Source organism: Protopterus annectens, chromosome 12.part0 (genome assembly GCF_019279795.1).
Source record: "Protopterus annectens isolate FY-2018-M chromosome 12.part0, PAN1.0, whole genome shotgun sequence".
Taxonomy (NCBI): Eukaryota; Metazoa; Chordata; order Ceratodontiformes; family Protopteridae; genus Protopterus; species Protopterus annectens.
Window position 1 is genome coordinate 402,158,616 of NC_056746.1, and position 26,999 is coordinate 402,185,614.

Sequence of the window (26,999 nt, forward strand, 5' to 3'; positions counted from 1 at the left end):
AGTTCTGTCAAGATAGTATCCGAGTTGTATATGGACATCAAATGTATGGAATATCAGTTCTCCCTCACTCTTAGGTTCAGCAAAGAAAAAGGGCAATGGATAGTTTGGCTTAAAGCAAACTTGGATACCACTTTAAGCATAAAAGAGGGATTAGTTCTCAAAGAATCCCTTGTCTCTATGGAAAATGAGATAGAGTTGACTCACCATTAAGAGCTTGCAACTCAGATACCATTCTTGCAGAGGTCAGAGTGATCAATAATAGTGTTGTCCACTTTAAGAACCTAAAGTCAGCGAGATTAGTTTCTCTAACACAAAATTAAGATCCCAAGGAAGGGCCACCAGTTTTCTTTGAGGTGTCTTATACAAAATTCCTTTCAAGAACAATTTGACATGAGACTACATTGAAAGAGGAGGTTACATGAGCAGACATTCTGAAATGGCCGATAAATGAACCTTCACAGAGGAATAAGGAAGGCCATAGGACAGTAATTCAGCCAGGGAACAACTAGCACTGAATGGGTACTAGTTATGTTGTTGGCACCAGCTAGAAAACCTTTTCCATTTGCTTGTGCACCTGGGATGTCAACTATACACCTTAATTAAAATAGCTTTTCTTCCACAGTAAATCCCTTGTCTCTATGGAAAATGAGATAGAGTTGACTCACCATTAAGAGCTTGCAACTCAGATACCATTCTTGCAGAGGTCAGAGTGATCAATAATAGTGTTGTCCACTTTAAGAACCTAAAGTCAGCGAGATTAGTTTCTCTAACACAAAATTAAGATCCCAAGGAAGGGCCACCAGTTTTCTTTGAGGTGTCTTATACAAAAGTCCTTTCAGGAACAATTTGACATGAGACTACATTGAAAGAGGAGGTTCCATGTGCAGACATTCTGAAATAGCCGATAAATGAACCTTCATAGAGGAATAAGGAAGGTCATAGAACAGTAATTCAGCCAGGGAACAACTATCACTGAATGGGTACTAGTTATGTTGTTGGCACCAGCTAGAAAACCTTTTCCATTTGCTTGTGCACCTGCGATGTCAACTATACACCTTAATTAAAATAGCTTTTCTTCCACAGTAAAAAAAAAAAAAAACAGATCTGTGTCTAGATCCATTTCTAATGTTTTCCACTCAAACTTCAATCACTGTGATGGAATACCTCAGGATTTTGGGTCCCGTGGCTTCTATGATTCTCGTGATATTCCTGGCAAGACTCCTTGTTCACAGCAACAACCTTTGTCTTTTCAAATACCATTCGCAAAAGTTGCTCTCATGGAATAATCACCTTGGCAACAGAGAGGCCAAAAATTCAATCTCTATCCAAAGGGGATTTAAAATCCCATTTTCAACATTATCTGACAGGTTCTGAGAATGCAGCCATGCAAACCTCCTTAAAACAGTACCAGTGGCAAGAGCCCTGGAAGAAGTATCACAAGATTCATATATACACACACTGCTGAAGAGTAATGATCTGAGCAATAAAAGAAACTAAGTTATTTAAAGGAGATTTTTTTCTTCACAAGAAGAAACTGCAGATAAAACATTCCTCCTACTTTCACAATTTGTCAAAACACACTTTAATATATGAGCCTGACCGTTCAAAATTCTGAAAATTATGGTTGCAGAAGTACGTACTTTTCCCCATACTTACCAACAATTTTTCCATCCTTATCAGAAAGAGTAAGATTGGAATGAACTAAATGTTTTAACAGCACTGGGATCAACTAAAGCTATAGCTGCTGGGTCAGGTTTGGGAATAGTGTAAAAAACCGACTCTAAATACTATTTCCAAACTGATACAAAGTTGCTAAGGCTGCTACTCATAAAACACTCGTCTTTATTAAACACCAAAATATAAAAAACGTTTTTCGTCCTCACTCAATGCTCGGACTTCTTCAGAAACTCTAATACAGACATTTTAAAACATCCAGTATTTATAAGCTCATTTGAAAAGCCCGCCAACAGGCTGATCAGCAAAAACAGGTTCTCTTAAAGGTATATTAACCTAAAACCTACAACTATTACTAAAATACTCTCAAACATTCATGGAATCAATACACAACAATAAAACTAATAAAACTGATAAAGTTCCTAATAATAAAATTCCCCTTCTTTTATGTTCATGATTCATACTTATTAAATTGTAAAAATACTTTATAAGTATATATACAAACTTACATGTTCTCGTCACCAATATATTTAAACTCACTGCTTGTTACCTAAAACAAATATTAAAAACTAGGCTAAACTTATATATCATAATCTCAATCATCTCTCCAAACTCTTTAATTTGAGCAAACACATAAGTGAACATTTTTCATTTAAACCCGGGCTTACAAAAGCATTAAGTTTTAATTGCCATAATAATTCTAGCTTTTCGAGGAGTAAACCATATGGACCTCCTCTTATATCTTTTTTGTTTTTTTTGTTTTACGAGTAGCAGCCTTAGCAACTTTGTAATAGTGTAAAAAACTTAAATGACTGAGGAACCTCAGTTTTCTCCCACTGAAAACACTGGGATGTTCTAGTAATACTCTCAAAGAAAGAGAAACCCCGACAGGGAAAATCATATTCTGAGCTCTCCTCTGAGTCAGAAATGTGAGAAAACTCTTCTTTCTGTCCCTTCATCTTCCTCTTCAGATTCAGAATCTTGAATCACTTCAAGAAAAGAGGAATCATTCTTTCTTTTACCAGAGACTACTTTGCAAAAACGATCAATAGCCTGAATTAAACCCTGAGTCAGACATGATAAATTACTCTTGTCTAAGGAAATTTGAGGAGAAGTAGACACATGCTTAGTTTTCTGTTTATTTTTGAAAGGAAAATTTGGGCCAACCCTGTTACTAATTAGTTACTGAGTGCAGTTAGTAATGTTATTAATGGTGCCAGCAGCATCTTCCCCAAGGATTGACACAACATTCTGACACAACAGGGAAGTGATGAGGAAAAACAAATAAGTGTATGTTTTATGTATCTTAAATGGAGTTAGAACTCATCTTGGTTTAATATGGAGTTCTAAACTGTAGTTAATGTAAAGGTTGGGGTGCAGCTGTTTGTAAAATTTGTATTATCACAAACAAATGACTTGATGTAAGTGATGCTTCTCGGCATCAAATGAGTGATTGATAAGGAATAACAAATAAATGTATGTTTTATGTGTCTTAAATGGAGTTAAGATAAAAATCCATCTTGTTTTAATAGGGAGTTCTAAACTGCAGCTAGTGTTGTTTCCTTTCTTGATCTTGAAGTAGCATTTCTTGGAAATAACATGTTAAAGTGAAATGTATTCCTTATTAGGCCAAAATGTAGATAAAGAAGTCAGCAGATGTGTTTTTGCTCAATAATCATTTTTCTATTGTTCAGTTGACAGCAGCTTATAAATAAGAATATCCCATTTTGTAATGTTTTCTCCTACAAGTAATGCTAGATTCCTTTTTTCGGGAAGACAAGCTTCTGATAGCCTTGTCTTCCACATATGTGTTTTTTTAATAATAAAAATAAGGTTTTGCTTTGCTGAAGACTGAAGTATTTTATTATTTCCATAAGAGAAGCCTTCCCTGTTCCTCTCCCAGGAACAACATGAGTGGCATTCTCTTGCCCACTGAGGGGACCCTAAAGCCATAGAAAATGTGGCTAACCTTCCTGTAGGTTTTACACTACAGCGGTCTGGGATAAGACTTGAGTTGCCTGAATTACAATAACTGCCGCAGCACAGTCACCCACTTGTGGCTGAGGCAAATTGTTAGCCTGCTGTGGTGGCAAAGGATGTTTGCATAACTTTTTCTTATTGTGGCTGGAAGAAGCACCAAGTATGGAACTAGAAGTTTTTTCAGTTATTTTTAAGCAACTTTTGAAGTGACAATACAGTCTCATGATAGTCTGTTAAAACACAGAACTCCAAGCTTTAAAATAATTTTCCTGATAAGGAAAGTGATAAAACATAAACAATATTTAGAAAACGGAAGATTTTTCCCCAAACAAAACTTAATCTGCCCAGCAAAGTAACAGCTGAGCATCGATCCTTGAAAGCATTAGAGGAGTGTACTGTGAAGGGAGGAGTACAGAGAAGGGAAACTGTTAGTACATGCATTTCATTTCCAGCATGCTTTCATATCTGAATAAAGTCTCAAATGTTCATCAGTATGTATCTGTTAGCTTGCTTCCTGGTTAATATTAGCAAGTGCTGACAGGGTTAGGAAAGCATAATTATTTATTTATTATTTATTTGTTTGTTTACAGGGAAATCTGACTGCCTAATACCCATTTTCAGAAGAGGCCTGGGGAGAAAAGCTCCATTTGCTTATACTGCATTATACTAATTTCCAGTTAAACACAGAGTAGTTACATTTCTATTTACATTCATACACAACAGTAGTTACATTTATACATTTTAAGATTTTACAGAGGTAGAAGTTACTAAAGAGAACACCCACATGTAACTTAGTGGTTTGTATAAGCAGCAGTTATGTATAAAAATTGGGTGCTTACGTATTATCGCAACCAGATTTTCGCGGTTGCGAAACTCGCATGCTGCAATGAAATAGAATGCGGGAAACACCGTAAGGTGTAATTTCACTTCTTTACTAAGAAAAAACAAGCTTGAGATATATTTTTGAAGATAAATAAATGTGAGATTATTCTTGTTTTGGTGCATTACACACACAGGCTTCATTTCTCACGGCTGCTGTGTTACTGACGAAAGGAATTCTGTGACTGTAAGGAAGGAATGCTGCCAAGAAAAGCACCCACATCATATATGGAAATGCTTTAGGTAATGTCTTTAATTCTAACACTTTGCACACAGACTTGAAAGGAAAGTTTTGGTAACAGCAAGTTGCACTAAGGAATGTCTTTCAAAAGTGTTGGTGGATGATGTCGGCAGGTGATTCTAGGGTTTATTGCTGATGAGAGAACTTCTCAGCAGTGCGTTGTTTTTGTGTTGTTAATAGTATCCTCAGAGAAACTCAGATTGTACTTCACTGGTTTCTAGAAGGAATTAGGGCCGAAAATATGTGGATTGTTCATTTCCTGGTTTTGTCTTCTTTTTTTTTTTTTTATGCAGGGAAAGTTGTCACAGATTGTAATCAGGAGTGCTTCAAACCAGTGCTTTGCATGGACAAAATAGGTTTCACATGACATGCTGCCAGGGAAGTGCATACATAAACAACCAAACTTAGTTTTTAATTTTTACCTGATAACCCTGCAATAAAACAACCATATGTGTGAAAGAAAACAGATTGCATGACTTGATTACAACATCAATGGTCAGATTTTAATGTTGGGAAGCAACCACTACTACCGCGAAAATCTGGTTGCGATAATACGTAAGTACCAAAAATTGTTTTGTCATTTTACTGAGAGGTTGAGGGCATTCTGTTTAAAGAGAGTATTTGGAGAGTACTGTATGGTGGACACAACGTCTCAACCTTGAGGTGAGCAAGTGAAGACACTGTTTAAGCAGTGGATTAAAACTACTGAGTTTGTCTGGGAGTTTTATTTGTGTGGGGATGCTGTTCCAGAGTTTAGCAACCTATAAGGAGTAGAGTAAGTCTCCTGCAGCATTATTTGACTTAATTGTAAGTAATAAGAATTTGTTACTAGAGCAAAGGTCCCTTGCTGGACAGTAGGTAAGTAATAAGTTATGTAGTGCAGCAAATGTTCTGGATGATGAATGAGTTTGTGTGCTGTAGTTAGTTCTGAATATGTTATGTAGTTGTGTAGTTTAAGCCAGTTTAATTGCTTTAAGCTATGACAATGGTGGGTCCTATGAGGGAGTTTGGTGGCAAATGTAGCTATTTTATTGTAGCAGGAGGTAAGATTCTTTCTTTGAGTATCATTTAAGTTTGTTAGGATAAGATATAAGATTTGTTATCATGGAATTCTGAACTCCTGCCTAGTACTGCATGTCATAAACTAGCAGTCATGAGATCTTAGTTAATAAAATAAATGCTTTAATGTTCATTTCTAATTGGTCTTTGACAATTTTATGATTATTACAATAATGTTGCTTTTAATGAAAAGAGGTATAAAATGTGAAGATTTCTGTAGTTCGAGGAAATCAGGATAATGATTCCCTAGCCTCCCATGTACATATCTTTCTGTTATTCTTTGCTGAACCGTCTTGTGTGAAAGTTATTTGGTAACTTAACAGTATTCTTCAGTGGTAGTAAAGTTTGAAGGCCTGGTGTCCAAACTTGTCTTTTAGTCAGCTCAGCTGAAGTTGCCAAACAGTTTGGGGCACTTGGAAATTGCTCTGAAGCTTTAAAAACTGTTAGGATATAACCCATGTAGCTAAGTCTACTGCAGCAGTGATCAATACAACAGATACTACTATAACATACTAAAATGAAAATATAGTTATTACTTGTTTATCTCATTTTAAAATCACAAAGTTCATAGTGCAAAAAAATGGAAGTAACATGACGTGCTGAATAATGATTCATCAAATTACTGCTCTATGTATAATGTACCTAAAAGGCCCATTTTGGATGGAAACGACTTTTACAATTTGAGACTGTCATAAACAGTAACAATTTTTTTCTGTGTGCTTTGTCCATTTTAGGGCTGATTACATTAAATATGGAGTGGAGGAGCACAGCCCAAATGAACGGGATACAGGACTGCCAAGTAACTGGCAGAGATGAGTATGTTTTGGAAAATAAATAGCATCTTAAATCTTAAAAGTGGCATTATTCAAACTTTGTTGGTGGCATAGAGGAAAAAAGATCTGACTACAACCGTGCTGACCAGAATTCAATTAGCAGCTTGTGTTTATGTCAGTGAGCCAGGGAGGACAGGTGTGCTTATCTTTGGGGGGGTGAGAGTAACCTTAGTGTCTTTCTAGTGGAGCTCTTGTGGGGGCTGGAGCTCAGACAAATGATGCTGGGAATGAAGGTGGCAGGACAAAGAAAGTAGGACTGCTGTATGGGCCCAGGGTGCAGGGTGAGTTACTTATTGAAATATCTACACTTGAAATGCCAAGTGCTGACAAGCTAATAAAAAAATACAGAAACTGCAGGAAAAGGGCATATCTCGAACATCATTCTTCTCCTTTAAACTTCCTTTTTTTGCAGGGGGCAAGCCCCCCCCCACACTCCTTGAACGTATATAAAACAACTCCAAGATCGCCATACCTCAGAGAAAAAGGAATATGCTGAGAAATGACCATCTCTGACCTAGTATATGTAAATCGTTTTTTTGGCCATTCACATTCTGTGTTTCAGAACTTGCTCTAGTGGGTCATGACATTTCAAATGGTTGCCCTCCGAGACATTCCCCATTGCCTGCCTAATCTGACACTGACATAGACATGTTTGGGGGAAGGAATCAGGGTACAAAGAAAGCCCCTCAGCAGATTTACACTTCACAGAACTGGCAGGTGCTGGTCTTAGAGCTTGAACATGCAGGAGGGGTACTCTATTTGCAGGAGCTCTACCAAAAAGGAGACCACCCCATTGTGGAACACCAAGGAGCCTGCCTAGGGACTGAAGGATAAGGCTATAAGAAGCCAGCAAAAGAGGCTTGAAGTCAAAAGTGGATGGGATGAGGAAAAAAAGAAATTGCATTATACAAGAAAAAGCAATGCAAACACTATTGATGCATGTAGACGAAAATGACAATGACAAAACCCATGAGAAGAATTGTATTTATATGTTTGTTAACTTGGTAGATAGACACGACTAGATGGCATTTTGCAGTGAAGACCTGAGCCTTAGGCTCAGAGAATGTTGTAATTACAGTAATACAGTATGGCGTCAGGTAGCACATAAGTATTGTTCAGAAAATGTAGTATAATGTATAGTGGTTATATTACTACAATGTTACTGGCTGTAACTATACAGAACTGTACAGTATACAGAATTATATTAAAAAGTATTAATCTGCAGAATGGTATTTACAAATTTAAATTTTATTAAGGTCTGAGGTGTATTAGGATTGTGATATTTTGGCAGTAGGATTTAGGCATAGAAATTACACAGGATATTACACATGACATAATGAACATTTGCAAAGCCAAAGATGAACTAAAGTGTAAGATGATCTAGTAGAAGATATATTTGGCCACATCTAGAATGTTCTCCATAACAAAATAAAACAATCAGAAGAATATACTTCAAACTATAAACATCTGTATGCATAACAATGATTTTTATTGAAAACAAAAACGTATTTATTGTTAACCCCATTTTAAAATAGACAGGATAAGTCATTTACTCCATCACTACACTTCACTTCTTGTTAACATCTAAAAATGAAATAATTCAATAGATTAAAATTAAGTGTTAAAATACAAAACATGTTAAAGATTAACAAGAGTTGTTGAATTTTTAGTAATATATTTGTGAATGTTTTAAACACCCTGACCAAGATTCATCTCTTATGCCTTATTGTATTGTATAAATGATGGTGTGCTCTGTATAATTCATGTAAGGGACTTACAACTTGCTTATCCTATGCTATAAAGCCATAATGTCCGAGTCCTATAAAAAAATTACACGCACAGCATCATGGCTTGGATTTCTGGTGTATAACACTCTACAATGACCCAACTGTGGCACAGTTCCTCACTTTAAAAAAAAACAGATGCCCTTCAGTGGTTTTGCAAGCAGTATTTTAATACCACACAGTAATTGCCCTGAGTATTTTTCTGCATTGTCTTTCCATTCTCCACTACACAATTTCAATCTATTGTACATGCTGTCGGCTAACTGCCCTAAGCATACAGTGTCAATGAGAACTGCTATATGTAAATGTTACTATAATAAACTTTATAATCCACTCGACTCATTCATGAATCACTGGACAAGTCAGAGTAACTTTAAAAGCAGTAGACCAGTCAAAAGGCAGAATGTCAGCAAGTAAGAGTGGGTCTGCTATAGAAACATGAACACTTTTTTTAAAATTACAACATCAGGAAGGTGGGGTGGAAGCACTACCTTAGGCACCAGCTCTGTGTTAATATTTCACTGGAAAGTGTGAGTGAGGGAAATATTACGATACATACCAGCACTACGATAATATTACACTTCAGGGTGGGAGGAAGCATTACTCTAGAAACCAGCACTGCAATAATATTACACTTCAGGATATGAGGGAACAATACCCAAGACACCAGTGCTGTGGTAATGTTACACTACAGGGTAAGATGAAGCATTACCCTAGACACCAGCACTGTATTAATATGACAGTGCCGGATGGGATGAAGCTATACTCTAAACACCAACACTGTTCGTGCTTCAAATGGGGAAGGGATCTAGCCTCCATACAAACACTACAATTGGTGAGAAGTACACAGGCAGTCAACCTGACATACAAGAACTATCTTAACACTAAAGCTAAGGACTATATAAAGTCTAACATTTCTTCTACTGTTAGAAGCATGACAAGGTTAGAGATGTAGGAAATATGTTACTTCTGCATTTTGCTGTAACTTCACAAAAAATAGAGAACGTAATAAAAGAAGATAAGACTGAATCAGCATCAGGACTGGATGTTATGTGTTATGGGCATTCTGAGGAAATGAAAGAAAAGAGAAGTTTGTTTTTTTATTTTAAATCAATGGACAAAAAAGGTATAATGTAAGAAGACGTGGTAGAGTGATAACATTTATATGGAAAAGTTTGAAAGAAAGGATATAATAAAATTGGAGGTCTGCATCATTAGGGAATACTGACTATAACATATTTATGAAAATACTACAAAAAAGGTGCAGAAAGTATTGAATGAGGTATTAAGAGAAAGGATCTATGGCATAAAAGGAAGTGAAGTGAAAGAAATGTTAACTGTAGTGAAATAAGTGGTACTGATGATACTGAAAGAAAATAAAGAAGTAAGACTGATACCATGTGACATAGCTAAAACCTTTAATAAAGTGAATCATGAAACCATGTGGCTGATTTTAGAGGCATATGGCATAGGAGAAAAAATATTAATGTAATAAAGAAATGCTATGCATATTAATGGGTACAAGTAATGATAAATGGATGGATGGGAAAAATAAGTATTAAAAGAAGAATAAACCAGGGATGCCCAATGAATATGTGCTTATTTATATTAATAATGAATGCAGTAGTACAGAAATGTATGTAACAAATAAGGAAGGCAAGATATGAGATGGAAGTAAACGTTATCTTCCAATATGTTTGATATATGCAGATGAGTTAGTGCGAATAATAAAAACAAGGGAGTGATAAGTCAGGTTGTAATAAAGATCAAAACGCTGTGAAAAAGCTGATCTTCATTTAAACAAAATTAAGTGTAAGGAATTTGCTGAGCTAAAAAAAGTAAATGGAATATATTTCACAATAACGGAAATAAAGATTTTGGGAGTAACATTTTATAAGTATGAAAATGTAATAAGTCAATGGAGAGAGATATAGGAATAAAAATTGTTAGCTTGGTGGAAAAATTTTTATTTGTCATTTCAGAAAAAGACATATATGTTAAATACATATATATTAGGAAAAATGCCTATTTAAGGGAATATATATGCTTACCACTAAAACAGAAAAGGAGTTAGAGATTTTTTAGCTTCATTTGAGGCTCGAGGCTGAAACAGGTGAGAAGAGAGATAATTTATAATACAAATGAAGAAAGCAGTTTGAATTTAAAGGAAAAATCAGTGATGCATTTAGCATCTATGGATTTATTTTGGTTAATGGGAAAGGTAAAAGAAAGACAAAAAGCAATAATAGGTAAGATGATACATGAAAAATATAAACATGTATGGTAAGAAAAAAACAGGGTAAAGTAAAGAGAAGAAAAATAATGAGAGCAAAATTACATTACGGAAGTTAAACGTAAATGAGGTTGATGGGAAAAGAAAAAAAGCTGGGTGCTGTCATCAATTACCCTAGTGATGTGGACATCCTCCAAGAGGGTCTCACCTAAACAAATGACTGGTGACAGAAACATGGCCTCAAATTACTCCATTGAGAATAAGGTTCTAAGCACGCAATCAGTCGTGAGGGACTTGGGCACCCAAGTTGATAACAAACTGACTTTTGACCATCATATTGCCTCCGTTGTATGGTAAGCTTTCTACATGGCCCACCTCATTAGTAAGGGTATCTCATCCAGGGACAAGGTGGTCATAACATCCCTGTATTCTTACCTTATAAGACCTATTATTGAGTGCAATGCCCTTTTCACATGTACCTCACAAAGCACATACAGCAGCTGGAGAGACCACAGTGGTTCCTCACCCGGAGAATCCAGGGCCTCAAACATCTACCCTACACAGACAGGCTAAAAGCCCTGTCCCTCTACTCAGTCTCCTAAAGACTCCTCAGAGGTGACCTCTGTCTGGCATATGAAGCGATCTCAGTCCCTGCCATGACAGGACTGCTGCATATCCACAAGTCAAGCTCCACTTGAGTAACCCACACACGTGACCTCAACCTGGTCTGTGACATCAATAGGATTTGTTGGCAGGACAGATTTGAGTCCCAGAGACTCCCCATTTGTGGAATAGACTCCCTCTCCTGGTAAATCAGAGTACCTCGTTAAACTTTTTTAAGCGCAACCTGGATAACTGGATGGGGAACAGAAAATATACCCCTGGGATTCCACCTGTGGCATAGGATGCTGACTTGTTGGAATATGGGGTAAATTCTTGGCTAGGCTTGTAAGGGCTTCAGGGTCAATAGCCTAGTAACTTCCTAAGATCCTATGATCCTAAAAGAATGGTGAATGTGAATATGACATATAAGATGATGGATGAAAAAAAAAATGCATTGTCTCTAGAGAAGAAGAAATGACAAAACATTATCTATGGAATGTAAAAAGAAGTAAAAGCAAGGGACAGATCTACGGTAAACTTTCCCTGCAACCACAAACAGATCCAAATTAGAACAAAAATCCAGTCAAAGGAAACATATCCAAATTAGAAAAAAAATCCATTCGAAGGAAACACTTGATGCACAGAATAGCAAAGCAAAGCTATGAATAAGGATGTAGGTCCCAAAGCTTTGTGATTTATTAATGTTCTTTGGAGTGCTATTCTGTGCTTTGTGTTTCTTTCGAATGGATTTTGTTCGTATTCGAATGTAAAAAGAATAAAGAATTCTGGGAAATGTTTAGAAAAAAATATATATTTTATATATATATATATATATATATATATATATATATATATATATATATGAGTTTCAAACATCTGAAAGTTCGAACAAATGAATATACACACACACACACACACACATATATATATATATATATATATATATATATATATATATATATATATATATGTCTACTTCTGTTCTTCAAAATAGCCGAGACCCACTTTAATGAAAGTGCACTTAACAGAAAGTGCACGTTCACATAAATCAGTTAACAGAAGCACTGTGCAGTGAGGATAAGTAAATATATACTTTTCCTCACTGTAGTTTGATTTTAGAGTTAGTATATATATATATATATATATATATATATGCAGTGGGGGTGGGGTGCAGCGTCCCACATACGGGGTGTTTCTCTTTGCCGGACAGATCTCCGCTACTTATATATATATATATATATATATATATATATATACTAACTTTGAGATCGCACTACAGTGGGGAAAAGGATAGATTTCCTTACCCCCACTACACTGTGCTTTGGTTAACTGATTTACATGAAAGTGCACTTGCGGTTAAGTGCACTTTCATTAAAGTGGGTCTTGGCTATATATATATATATATATATATATATATATATATATATACACACACACACATGGGAAGTATTTACATGTATAAATATGGATATGATATTATATGGGAAGTATGAAAAAAAAAAAGAAACCTGATATTGATAAATGGGATAAAGTACTGTTTGTGACAATGTGGATGCTGTGGAAAAGATGTGAGGATTTGTTATATAATAAGAAAACGGAAAATAATGCTGCATTTGCTGAAATAAGAGGATAGTTGTGGAAGAATGGGTGGGGAAACAGAGGATAAATATAAAAGAAAAAAATAAATGAACGAAATAGAATTGTTTAGGTAAGATCTATGGTGTTGCTAACTTGCCAACAATTTTAGGTAAGACTGTAAAAAATGAGAATGTAAATAATTGATTTAAAGTTTTTTTATATGGTGCAAAATTAATGTTAATGTTAATAAAGCACCCCTACTCTTTTTGATAAATGCCATGAGATCTTTTGCATCAATCTAAACTATCACCAACTTGGGCAGATAGGACTTTGGTTTAACATCTCATCCAAAGAACAGCACACTCAAGAGAGGACCACCTCCCATATGCTGCACTGCAGTGTTAGTACTGGAAACTTAGCCCAACTATCTGGTTTGTTCCTATGTGGCTGTGGAGGTATTCAGCAACTGACCAGGAGTATTTGACTATTAAATGGGCTTCATATACCCTTATGTATTATGTATTGCACAGAGTATTTTTGCTAATTATGGATCATGAACCTCTTGAATGGCTTTACAGACAGGCAAACAATAATTCCAGGCTTGTCACATGGACATTATCACTACAGCAATTTCATTTCGAAATGGTGTCTCATCCAGGCCAACACCATTTGAATGCAGATGGACTAACCTGGGCCTACACCCATTTGTGGGTGCTAGAACATATGGGTTATGCACTGGGGGACTATGAGGTAATATAGTGTCTGTTTTACCAGTTTTGAACACTAGAGGAAGGAGTGTAGAAGGTAGTACAGCCTCAGCTAAACTAGTCTTGTACACTAGAGTGAGTGTAGTTCACAGTGGATAGAAATTTTACAGTTAGGTAGCATGAGCACAAATGAGAATAAGATCAGCTATTTATCACGCCTGAACTATGTGGGTTTTTCAGACACAATTATATTTAATTCTAGATGGATTTATGAACTTTCTGCAGAGGAGTCTCAAGCTACTCTGACTGGAAAAAGTTGCCTTTGAAAGAATGGCACTGCTATGCTGTGGAATAAGTTAGATAAGGCTGTTCCACTGTGGAGTTTCCACTGCCTGAGTAGGAAACTGTTGAGAGTCTTCCCAACTATGGACCTATGACTAACTGTGTCCAGAGCATAGCTGGCCCATCTAGTACCAGGTACCAGTCCTCCAAGCTGGTACTCTTCAAATCTAAATTGAGGAGCAATAAAAAAAAGGCCACTCTCCACTGACCTGGTGCTCCTGAGATCTGATGGTGTGCTTTTCAACATCACTATCAAGGAGTTTGCTACAGGTTATGCCACACATGTAGCAATGAACCAAGCACTTTGCTTCAGTCTGACTACAAAAGCAGTATTTTCTTATAGGCATTCAGAAATATTGGTATGGAAATGAATGTACTACTGACCGATCAGCATCAGTCGATCATGCCCCCAACACCTCGTGCCAGTAGAGGCTATCCCCCTTCGCCATACCCTAATTGTACTTCTGGCTATGTTGTGAATCTACTAAAGGGAAATACCTGTGTGACTTGGGCATTTTTTGAGATGGCTTTGACACAGTCTGTATGTGCAGTGTTTTGCATGGGAAGAAGGCCATTCTGAACGACTAGTTTCTACAAAACTATTTAAAGACTGCATTCCATTTAATTTTTTTATATCTCTTTTGGCAAGAAGTGCATGTTTTTGTTCATCTCTCTTGTAAATAAACACATGCTGAATCTTGAAAAGCTGATGGCTAAGAGTGTTTCTGTGACTGCTGTTGAAATTAAATACTCTCTCTCTTTATATATATATATATATATGAATAAGAATATGAAGGTATTGCATCATTTTGCTTGTATTTACTCTGATTTATTTCTAATGACGCTGTAATATATGGATTTTATGTTATATACCTTTATGGCTTTTGCAGCAGCTGCAGCTTCATTTGCCACCTTCTCATCAGCTGAAACAAGCTCTTTCTTAGCATCAACTTCAACTGTTTCCTGTTCAATTTTAACCATCATCTTCTCTGTCTCAGCAGATGTTTTAATAAGCTCTGGTTGGAGAGCTGTCAGCTCCTTTTGCATCACTGAAACCTAACAGTTGAGAAAAAAGTATTATATGTAATCAGGACTTTTCATTACAGAATAAATGCATAACACAATAAGGCATGGTCTTTAAATGAGTACTGACCAAAAATATGTGTGTTTTAGGCTTTTTTCCTCTGCCACTGTGACCTTCAAGCCTCCATCCATCACTGTTCCATTCATTCTTCCTTCTCCTCCTCCTTGCTGATGTCCCAAGACACAGGGAAATGGAGGCAAGAGCCAGGGCTCATAATCATCATCCTGTAAAAATCTGACATTAGCTCCCTAACCCCTTCACATGTATGATACTGAAGCCAGGCCTGTAGTAGTTCAGTGATGTGCATGCTTTCAGATACATGACAAATTCTGGTTATAATGCCATATCCTACATGGCAAATCAGTGTACACATCTCAGTATGTCAGTCTATGAACTGCCTTGCAGTTACACTTGGCATCCATCATGTGCCAGTAGTGTAGCAATCCAGGCCAACATTGCTCTCTTAGGATGAATGAGTTTGTGTCAGTTCCTCATTACTACTCATGGACAGCTCTATCAGCACCAGCTTCATTAGTCAGTTTTGATTTCTTTTGAGTTGCAGACTTTATCCCTATGTATTCCAAAAAAGCCAAACAAACTATGAAAAAAACGAAAAAGCCAAGGAAAACGTTGCACCAGGCGAATAGCAGAATAGCAAAATGGTAATCCACTCGCTGCTAGACACAATGTCAGGTGAAATAAATTCAGCAACAGTTCGTAATTATAACGTTAGAGCTTTTATTACACACAAGCACTTTCGGAGAGAATTCTATCTCTCCTTCTTCAGACTAAAGTGAAACAGTCAGATTTTACAGCATCCCCATTAAATAGGGTGCAAATTAGACAATCAATTAACAACTTATAATTTTAATTAACTAAAATACATACTCATTTGTTTATGTGTTAAAAACACTTAAAACCCAGTTGCTAAAAGTCCAACATGCTTCACTGCTTTAAGAACATGATTTTTTTAAAAACATAAATTTTAAAACAATAATAATTTATTCGATACTCACAACTCTTTCATTTATCAAGTGTTCATACATATTTATAAATGCTACACAATACCAAGTTCAGGCTTATAACCTTAGTGTATTCTTAAGGGTAAATAAACAGACGCTATTTAAATTATTGTAGCTATAATGGTAGCGATATTTCTTAGTTGTTGTCCATGATGTTAACTAAACCAAATCTAAGCGTCTATACCTTGTTTCCCTTATTGCACTTATAACTGTAATTTTAGCGTCCTGAAAGGGCTATTAGCTCTTTTACCATCTAGGTGATTAAGAATATGTTTACTGTGTATGTGTTTTTATGGACATGGTTTATTAAAATTAATATAAACCTAATTTCTAACTTTTTACTTATATTTAATCAGACTATTATGCCCATGCAGGAAAGCCCGTAGGTGGTTGTATAGCCCCTCATTATAATCCACCCAAAACCTTTCTGCACAGACTAAACATGAAAAATAAGAATCGAAAATCAAAAATGTCCCAAACCAAATGCTTATCAAAAAAGGTTATGATGACACCAAATAACAAATTAGCTTATAATACAGTGTCCAATCATAGGTTAAATAAAATATCTATATGCATTGTAAAGATGTTCCATAAACCACTAGAAGCAAAAAGCCAACACGGGCACAACAAAGAAAACAGAAAGAAGAAGAAGGGAGGCAATAAACTGTAGAAACAGATATAGAATATGTACATGTCATAATCTCTACAGAATTGAGCCTTATCTTTTAAGTGTCAGTAATTTTAAAATACAGGTGAGCGATATCGCTTCATTTAGGCCTGGGTACGTGTGTGCGGCTGTCCTCAGCTGCCATAGCAGTTCTTCTTTTTCTAGTAACAATTGCCATGGCCCTGAGTTAGCTTGTGCCTTAATTTGCTTCAAAACCATAAAGTTGAAATTATGTTCATTGTTATGAATAATGTGGCGAGCTAATGCGTTGTTAATGTCGTTCTTAGAAATGGCGTACAGATGCTCATACACTCTTTTGTGCAATGCCCTCTCAGTCTTTCCTATGTAGAAAGCCGGGCATTGCTTACAGCTTGCCACATAAACCACAGCTTTGGAAGAGCAGCTGAAATTGCCCATTAATCTATATTTCACATTGTTTATTATAACGTAACTGCCCTCCTGAATAAATTTACATTGATTGCAAAACCCGCACTTAGTCATGCCTTTCACCCTGTTAAAAGTAGTGTGTCTGTTCCTTTCCAATAGTGCTTTTAAGTTAAATCTTTTCCTAAAAGTTATACTAGGTGTTGTTCCAAGTAGTTGGTGCAAATTTGTGTCTTCCATTATATTTGCCCAATTTTTCTGTAGGATTTTCCTTATGTGATGGTGGTCGATGGAAAATGTGCACAAAAACCTAACTCCCATATCAGGTTCGTTGCCGCCTATTCTGTTCCTATTTACAATCATGTCTTGGTTAGCTATCAAGTTCAATCCTTTTCCATTAAGAATGGGCTTAAAATGGCCAGATTCCCTTTTAAATCTAACCTCAGATGAAATCTCCAAAATGAGTGAATCAGGATATCCTCTATTCAAAAACATACTGATCAAGTTACTACACTCCTTATGGAAATCCTCGTCTTTGGTGATCATCCGTGCCGCCCTCACCATCTGCCCCTTCACTACCGCTTTTTTCTGATGGATGGGGTGGCAACTACCAAAGTGGAGAAACCCATTGGAGTAGGTGGGCTTTCTGTAAATGTTACTAATGAACATGGAAGCCTCATTGTCTTTAGTCAGATTTATGTCTAAAAAGCTGATTTCTGTGTTATTCACTTCAAATGTGAAATCCAAAAGTCGGTCATGGTTTTGATGTTGTCTATGAATGTGGCCACCATCTCCAGGGGGCCTCTCCATAACATGAACATGTCGTCCTGGTACCTTGTGTACCAGGCGACATGCTCCTTGAATAACAAATTGTTGAACAACAATGTGTTTTCCCATTGTGCCATTACACAGTTAGCAAAAGAACCCCCACAAGGTGAACCCATTGCTACCCCAGAAGCTTGTCTATAGACCAAATTATCAAAACTGAAGAAGTTGTATTTTAACACTAGTTCTAATAAGGTCTCAGTTGTGTAGATAGTGTTTTGTTCCACATTTCTTGACTCAAGGAACTCCCTCACCCAATCCAACCCTACCTGCTGTGGAATAACAGTATAAAGTTCCTTCACGTCCACAGTCAAAAAACTTAAGTTAGGGTCAAAGGGTATTCTGTTGATGTTCTCTAGGAAGCTCCACGAGTCCTTACAAATCTGATTTTCCTTTTCTATATATGGTTTCAGAACACTGTCTACATATTTGGCACAGGCCACCAAAATAGACCCCCTACCATCAACTATAGGTCTAAATGGGGGGTTATAGATGGATTTATGAATTTTGGGGTTTCCGAAGAACGAGGGCATTCTCGGAGCTACAACACTAAGATAGGAATGGGTATGTGTGTCAATGAAATCTTCCAGGAACAGATCTTCAAGCGTGGACCTAACCTTATTGTATGCTATGTTAACCTCATTAGTGCTAGTTTTTTCATATGGGCCATTGTTCAAGTGGATAGTAAGTTTGTTGATATAGTCCACTTGATTCATGAAAATGAGCCCAGTACCCTTATCGGGTTTCATGACCCTAATATTACAATCCTGTAATAGTTTAATAAAATCACGTTCTTCAGATGTTATGTTAAGGCTGTGTTTATATTTGTTGTTAAATGAATTTATAGCCAAGAATCTTAAATCTAGTTCACAGGATTTTTCAAAAGTTTTAAGATTACCTACTAATGGCGGGTTGAATAAACTAGCTATTCTAAACGGTCTAATGAGTGAAGAATTCTTGCCTAATATAGTCAACAGATTTAATTTACGAACATATAATTTCAGGTCTACAAGTGTTTTAACCAGGTCCATGCGGGTGTCAGGGACAAAGGACAGTCCTTTTGAAAAAAAGTCAGCCATAGCAGTAGTAATGTTGAGGGTGGTGTAATTAAAAATCTTAAAATCACCCTCATTACTGCAAACAATCACCGGCTGACTAAACCCCTTAATCATTTGTTGTTCTGGTTCTGTTTGTTCCTCAAAGTCATTCTGTTGGTGTTCGACCTCAGGTTCCTCTGCCGGAAATTCTGGGCCTGCCCAAAACCCTGTTGATGTTCTACCCGTGCCTGTCCTGCCCCAATAGCAGTACCACCCTGCTTCCGTCCGTTAACCTTGACATTGCCAATAGGTACATGATTTTGTTGTTGGTTGTTGTCAAGCTCAGCTTCCCCTTCTTCGTCACTAAGGGGATCATTGTTGTTATACCCTTCTTCCAGAAAATTATCCAACTGGTACATGTCATTGCTTTTATTACCTACATTTTTCTTATTTAAATTAGGCAGAGCCCCCCTAGGCTTGTTACTGGATAAGTTAACTTGTGGGGGTTTTGGGTAGGCTTTGCTGTCAGCATATTGTTTCATGTCTCTAGTAATTTTCTTTCTCTTGTTGTCACACAATTTATTGATAGTGGCATCAATGCTGGAAAACACACGAGAATAATCATATTTATAACGCAAGAAATCATAGTTACTTTTGATATCATTTTCCAAGCTAGCCAATTCATTTCTATAAACTTCCACCTGTTGTGTGTAATGGTCAATTAGTATAGTTATGTATTCAAAGCTATGCTGATCGAATAAAGCCAAAAGTTTTTTGTGAAAATCCGATCCATCCTCAAGGCCCACAGGAAACCTCCATTGCCTCAACCCCTTGGGGACTATTCTCTTGTCCAAACATTCAGTTAGGTAGGAGATTTCAAGCTGTAGCTTTTTGCATCTAAATAGCTTGTAGTCGAAATCCCCAATAAGTTCTGCAATATTGTTAATGTTAGCCTCCTCAATGCTTTCTGTATTAACTGCCCCTGTTCCTGTATTGTCAGGGACTGAGAAAAAGTTCTTTCTGTTTAAATATAACGATACCGTCGGGACGGAATCGTTTAAAGAAATAACAGTACCTTGTGTTGCAGTGTTCCTCCATACTGTTGCATGCCCTTGTCCGGCAGGAATATCGCTTACATCCGATGGAACTGAACTAGTTGGTTGCTGGCTTCTAGTTCCCATGCTAAGAACCGGTATGCCTCCATCATTGCCAAGATTAGCGTCAACATCGTGCGTCACCTGGTGAACGTTTGCCCTTATGTTAAGAGCATTATCAAGTATGTCCATTCGTTGCGTAAACATATCCATTCTTCCCATAAGCATGTGAATGAGAGTTGTGAGATCCCCGTCGGCTTTCGCCTCAACGTCATTTAAATGGACATCCGGACTGTTGCTTGAATCACCTCCGTCTTGGGAGAAAAGTGAACCCTGCGAGGCAGCGTTTCCCTCGTTGGCCATAACAAACAAGTGTTCCAAAAAAGCCAAACAAACTATGAAAAAACGAAAAGCCAAGGAAAACGTTGCACCAGGCGAATAGCAGAATAGCAAAATGGTAATCCACTCGCTGCTAGACACAATGTCAGGTGAAATAAATTCAGCAACAGTTCGTAATTATAACGTTAGAGCTTTTATTACACACAAGCACTTTCGGAGAGAATTCTATCTCTCCTTCTTCAGACTAAAGTGAAACAGTCAGATTTTACAGCATCCCCATTAAATAGGGTGCAAATTAGACAATCAATTAACAACTTATAATTTTAATTAACTAAAATACATACTCATTTGTTTATGTGTTAAAAACACTTAAAACCCAGTTGCTAAAAGTCCAACATGCTTCACTGCTTTCAAGTGTTCATACATACACAGTAAACATATTCTTAATCACCTAGATGGTAAAAGAGCTAATAGCCCTTTCAGGACGCTAAAATTACAGTTATAAGTGCAATAAGGGAAACAAGGTATAGACGCTTAGATTTGGTTTAGTTAACATCATGGACAACAACTAAGAAATATTGCTACCATTATAGCTACAATAATTTAAATAGCGTCTGTTTATTTACCCTTAAGAATACACTAAGGTTATAAGCCTGAACTTGGTATTGTGTAGCATTTATAAATATGTATGAACACTTGATAAATGAAAGAGTTGTGAGTATCGAATAAATTATTATTGTTTTAAAATTTATGTTTTTAAAAAATCATGTTCTTAAAGCAGTGAAGCATGTTGGACTTTTAGCAACTGGGTTTTAAGTGTTTTTAACACATAAACAAATGAGTATGTATTTTAGTTAATTAAAATTATAAGTTGTTAATTGATTGTCTAATTTGCACCCTATTTAATGGGGATGCTGTAAAATCTGACTGTTTCACTTTAGTCTGAAGAAGGAGAGATAGAATTCTCTCCGAAAGTGCTTGTGTGTAATAAAAGCTCTAACGTTATAATTACGAACTGTTGCTGAATTTATTTCACCTGACATTGTGTCTAGCAGCGAGTGGATTACCATTTTGCTATTCTGCTATTCGCCTGGTGCAACGTTTTCCTTGGCTTTTTCGTTTTTTCATAGTTTGTTTGGCTTTTTTGGAACACTTGTTTGTTATGGCCAACGAGGGAAACGCTGCCTCGCAGGGTTCACTTTTCTCCCAAGACGGAGGTGATTCAAGCAACAGTCCGGATGTCCATTTAAATGACGTTGAGGCGAAAGCTGACGGGGATCTCACAACTCTCATTCACATGCTTATGGGAAGAATGGATATGTTTACGCAACGAATGGACATACTTGATAATGCTCTTAACATAAGGGCAAACGTTCACCAGGTGACGCACGATGTTGACGCTAATCTTGGCAATGATGGAGGCATACCGGTTCTTAGCATGGGAACTAGAAGCCAGCAACCAACTAGTTCAGTTCCATCGGATGTAAGCAATATTCCTGCCGGACAAGGGCATGCAACAGTATGGAGGAACACTGCAACACAAGGTACTGTTATTTCTTTAAACGATTCGACGGTATCGTTATATTTAAACAGAAAGAACTTTTTCTCAGTCCCTGATAATACAGGAACAGGGGCAGTTAATACAGAAAGCATTGAGGAGGCTAACATTAACAATATTGCAGAACTTATTGGGGATTTCGACTACAAGCTATTTAGATGCAAAAAGCTACAGCTTGAAATCTCCTACCTAACTGAATGTTTGGACAAGAGAATAGTCCCCAAGGGGTTGAGGCAATGGAGGTTTCCTGTGGGCCTTGAGGATGGATCGGATTTTCACAAAAAACTTTTGACTTTATTCGATCAGCATAGCTTTGAATACATAACTATACTAATTGACCATTACACACAACAGGTGGAAGTTTATAGAAATGAATTGGCTAGCTTGGAAAATGATATCAAAAGTAACTATGATTTCTTGCGTTATAAATATGATTATTCTCGTGTGTTTTCCAGCATTGATGCCACTATCAATAAATTGTGTGACAACAAGAGAAAGAAAATTACTAGAGACATGAAACAATATGCTGACAGCAAAGCCTACCCAAAACCCCCACAAGTTAACTTATCCAGTAACAAGCCTAGGGGGGCTCTGCCTAATTTAAATAAGAAAATGTAGGTAATAAAAGCAATGACATGTACCAGTTGGATAATTTTCTGGAAGAAGGGTATAACAACAATGATCCCCTTAGTGACGAAGAAGGAAGCTGAGCTTGACAACAACCAACAACAAAATCATGTACCTATTGGCAATGTCAAGGTTAACGGATGGAAGCAGGGTGGTACTGCTATTGGGGCAGGACAGGCACGGGTAGAACATCAACAGGGTTTTGGGCAGGCCCAGAATTTCCGGCAGAGGAACCTGAGGTCGAACACCAACAGAATGACTTTGAGGAACAAACAGAACCAGAACAACAAATGATTAAGGGGTTTAGTCAGCCGGTGATTGTTTGCAGTAATGAGGGTGATTTTAAGATTTTTAATTACACCACCCTCAACATTACTACTGCTATGGCTGACTTTTTTTCAAAAGGACTGTCCTTTGTCCCTGACACCCGCATGGACCTGGTTAAAACACTTGTAGACCTGAAATTATATGTTCGTAAATTAAATCTGTTGACTATATTAGGCAAGAATTCTTCACTCATTAGACCGTTTAGAATAGCTAGTTTATTCAACCCGCCATTAGTAGGTAATCTTAAAACTTTTGAAAAATCCTGTGAACTAGATTTAAGATTCTTGGCTATAAATTCATTTAACAACAAATATAAACACAGCCTTAACATAACATCTGAAGAACGTGATTTTATTAAACTATTACAGGATTGTAATATTAGGGTCATGAAACCCGATAAGGGTACTGGGCTCATTTTCATGAATCAAGTGGACTATATCAACAAACTTACTATCCACTTGAACAATGGCCCATATGAAAAACTAGCACTAATGAGGTTAACATAGCATACAATAAGGTTAGGTCCACGCTTGAAGATCTGTTCCTGGAAGATTTCATTGACACACATACCCATTCCTATCTTAGTGTTGTAGCTCGAGAATGCCCTCGTTCTTGAAACCCCAAAATTCATAAATCCATCTATAACCCCCATTTAGACCTATAGTTGATGGTAGGGGTCTATTTTGGTGGCCTGTGCCAAATATGTAGACAGTGTTCTGAAACCATATATAGAAAAGGAAAATCAGATTTGTAAGGACTCGTGGAGCTTCCTAGAGAACATCAACAGAATACCCTTTGACCCTAACTTAAGTTTTTTGACTGTGGACGTGAAGGAACTTTATACTGTTATTCCACAGCAGGTAGGGTTGGATTGGGTGAGGGAGTTCCTTGAGTCAAGAAATGTGGAACAAAACACTATCTACACAACTGAGACCTTATTAGAACTAGTGTTAAAATACAACTTCTTCAGTTTTGATAATTTGGTCTATAGACAAGCTTCTGGGGTAGCAATGGGTTCACCTTGTGGGGGTTCTTTTGCTAATTGTGTAATGGCACAATGGGAAAACACATTGTTGTTCAACAATTTGTTATTCAAGGAGCATGTCGCCTGGTACACAAGGTACCAGGACGGACATGTTCATGTTATGGAGAGGCCCCCTGGAGATGGTGGCCACATTTATAGACAACATCAAAACCATGACTGACTTTTTAGATTTCACATTTGAAGTGAATAACACAGAAATCAGCTTTTTAGACATAAATCTGACTAAAGACAATGAGGCTTCCATGTTCATTAGTAACATTTACAGAAAGCCCACCTACTCCAATGGGTTTCTCCACTTTGGTAGTTGCCACCCCATCCATCAGAAAAAAGCGGTAGTGAAGGGGCAGATGGTGAGGGCGGCACGGATGATCACCAAAGACGAGGATTTCCATAAGGAGTGTAGTAACTTGATCAGTATGTTTTTGAATAGAGGATATCCTGATTCACTCATTTTGGAGATTTCATCTGAGGTTAGATTTAAAAGGGAATCTGGCCATTTTAAGCCCATTCTTAATGGAAAAGGATTGAACTTAATAGCTAACCAAGACATGATTGTAAATAGGAACAGAATAGGCAACGAACCTGATATGGGAGTTAGGTTTTTGTGCACATTTTCCATCGACCACCATTACATAAGGAAAATCCTACAGAAAAATTGGGCAAATATAATGGAAGACACAAATTTGCACCAACTACTTGGAACAACACCTAGTATAACTTTTAGGAAAGGATTTAACTTAAAAGCACTATTGGAAAGGAACAGACACACTACTTTTAACAGGGTGAAAGGCATGACTAAGTGCGGGTTTTGCAATCAATGTAAATTTATTCAGGAGGGCAGTTACGTTATAATAAACAATGTGAAATATAGATTAATGGGCAATTTCAGCTGCTCTTCCAAAGCTGTGGTTTATGTGGCAAGCTGTAAGCAATGCCCGGCTTTCTACATAGGAAAGACTGAGAGGGCATTGCACAAAAGAGTGTATGAGCATCTGTACGCCATTTCTAAGAACGACATTAACAACGCATTAGCTCGCCACATTATTCATAACAATGAACATAATTTCAACTTTATGGTTTTGAAGCAAATTAAGGCACAAGCTAACTCAGGGCCATGGCAATTGTTACTAGAAAAAGAAGAACTGCTATGGCAGCTGAGGACAGCCGCACACACGTATCCAGGCCTAAATGAAGCGATATCGCTCACCTGTATTTTAAAATTACTGACACTTAAAAGATAAGGCTCAATTCTGTAGAGATTATGACATGTACATATTCTATATCTGTTTCTACAGTTTATTGCCTCTCTTCTTCTTCTTTCTGTTTTCTTTGTTGTGCCCGTGTTGGCTTTTTGCTTCTAGTAGTTTATGGAACATCTTTACAATGCATATAGATATTTTATTTAACCTATGATTGGACACTGTATTATAAGTTCATTTGTTATTTGGTGTCATCATAACCTTTTTTGATAAGCATTTGGTTTGGGACATTTTTGATTTTCGAGTCTTATTTTTCATGTTTAGTCTGTGCAGAAAGGTTTTGGGTGGATTATAATGAGGGGCTATACAACCACCTACGGGCTTTCCTGCATGGGCATAATAGTCTGATTAAATATAAGTAAAAAGTTAGAAATTAGGTTTATATTAATTTTAATAAACCATGTCCATAAAAACACATACACAGTAAACATATTCTTAATCACCTAGATGGTAAAAGAGCTAATAGCCCTTTCAGGACGCTAAAATTACAGTTATAAGTGCAATAAGGGAAACAAGGTATAGACGCTTAGATTTGGTTTAGTTAACATCATGGACAACAACTAAGAAATATTGCTACCATTATAGCTACAATAATTTAAATAGCGTCTGTTTATTTACCCTTAAGAATACACTAAGGTTATAAGCCTGAACTTGGTATTGTGTAGCATTTATAAATATGTATGAACACTTGATAAATGAAAGAGTTGTGAGTATCGAATAAATTATTATTGTTTTAAAATTTATGTTTTTAAAAAATCATGTTCTTAAAGCAGTGAAGCATGTTGGACTTTTAGCAACTGGGTTTTAAGTGTTTTTAACACATAAACAAATGAGTATGTATTTTAGTTAATTAAAATTATAAGTTGTTAATTGATTGTCTAATTTGCACCCTATTTAATGGGGATGCTGTAAAATCTGACTGTTTCACTTTAGTCTGAAGAAGGAGAGATAGAATTCTCTCCGAAAGTGCTTGTGTGTAATAAAAGCTCTAACGTTATAATTACGAACTGTTGCTGAATTTATTTCACCTGACATTGTGTCTAGCAGCGAGTGGATTACCATTTTGCTATTCTGCTATTCGCCTGGTGCAACGTTTTCCTTGGCTTTTTCGTTTTATCCCTATGTATCATACAGTCACTGGCAACTAAGACTATATGTTCTTAAGTAGCTAGTTCCTATCTTAAGGTTTAGGAATTCCAATAGTCTGAAGGATATACCTTCACAGTACAAACTGATAAGTAGAAATGTAGTCGAGAACATAAAGACAATCTAAGTATCTTGCTTTGGCCTTACCAACTTTTTTGTGTATTGCACACACACAATCTTCTAAGTGGAAATTTTAGCCCCTGATATTTTCATCAACAGAACAGAAGAAAACATCTGTGGGAATACTGGTTCAGTTAGAAGCACAATTTTGTAATATGGGTAATTTGATTAAATTCTCACTGCATGTGTGTTTGTATGTTTGCAATTTTTTTTTCTGTTTCATTCACCAGTACTTGCCAACTGGCAGCCCTCCTGTGATCTAATCAGCCTATTCATTTCTGTCAGGGTGGTTGCTGATTGCAGGAGGCTATAAGCCAAGCAGCCATATGGGGTTTCAGCTTTAGGGACCTAAGTCCCTCCCCCAGGAAGCTCATGTGTCAGCTTGCAATTATTAGGGCCTGCTATGCCTTCTCCCATCAATGCATGCATGCATTCCTCTGAAGACATTCACCCAGTGGATTATTGTGTTGATGCAGCTTGGCAGAGCAAAGTGGATATCCCTGGCTATGTGTGTGTGTGTTTACTTGTACATGTGTATGGGGGTGAGGGTGA

The 26,999-nt window shown here is 36.9% G+C and overlaps 1 protein-coding gene across 1 annotated transcript in view; it reads right to left on the reverse strand.

Moving 5' to 3' along the window:
* DNAH3 (dynein axonemal heavy chain 3) overlaps positions 1-26,999 on the reverse strand; it is a 2,217,123-nt gene that overhangs the window by 276,432 nt on the left and 1,913,692 nt on the right. The window contains exon 50 of the mRNA XM_044089509.1: positions 14,787-14,969. Coding sequence (XP_043945444.1) covers positions 14,787-14,969 — 183 coding nt within the window. The remainder of the gene's footprint in view (positions 1-14,786; positions 14,970-26,999) is intronic.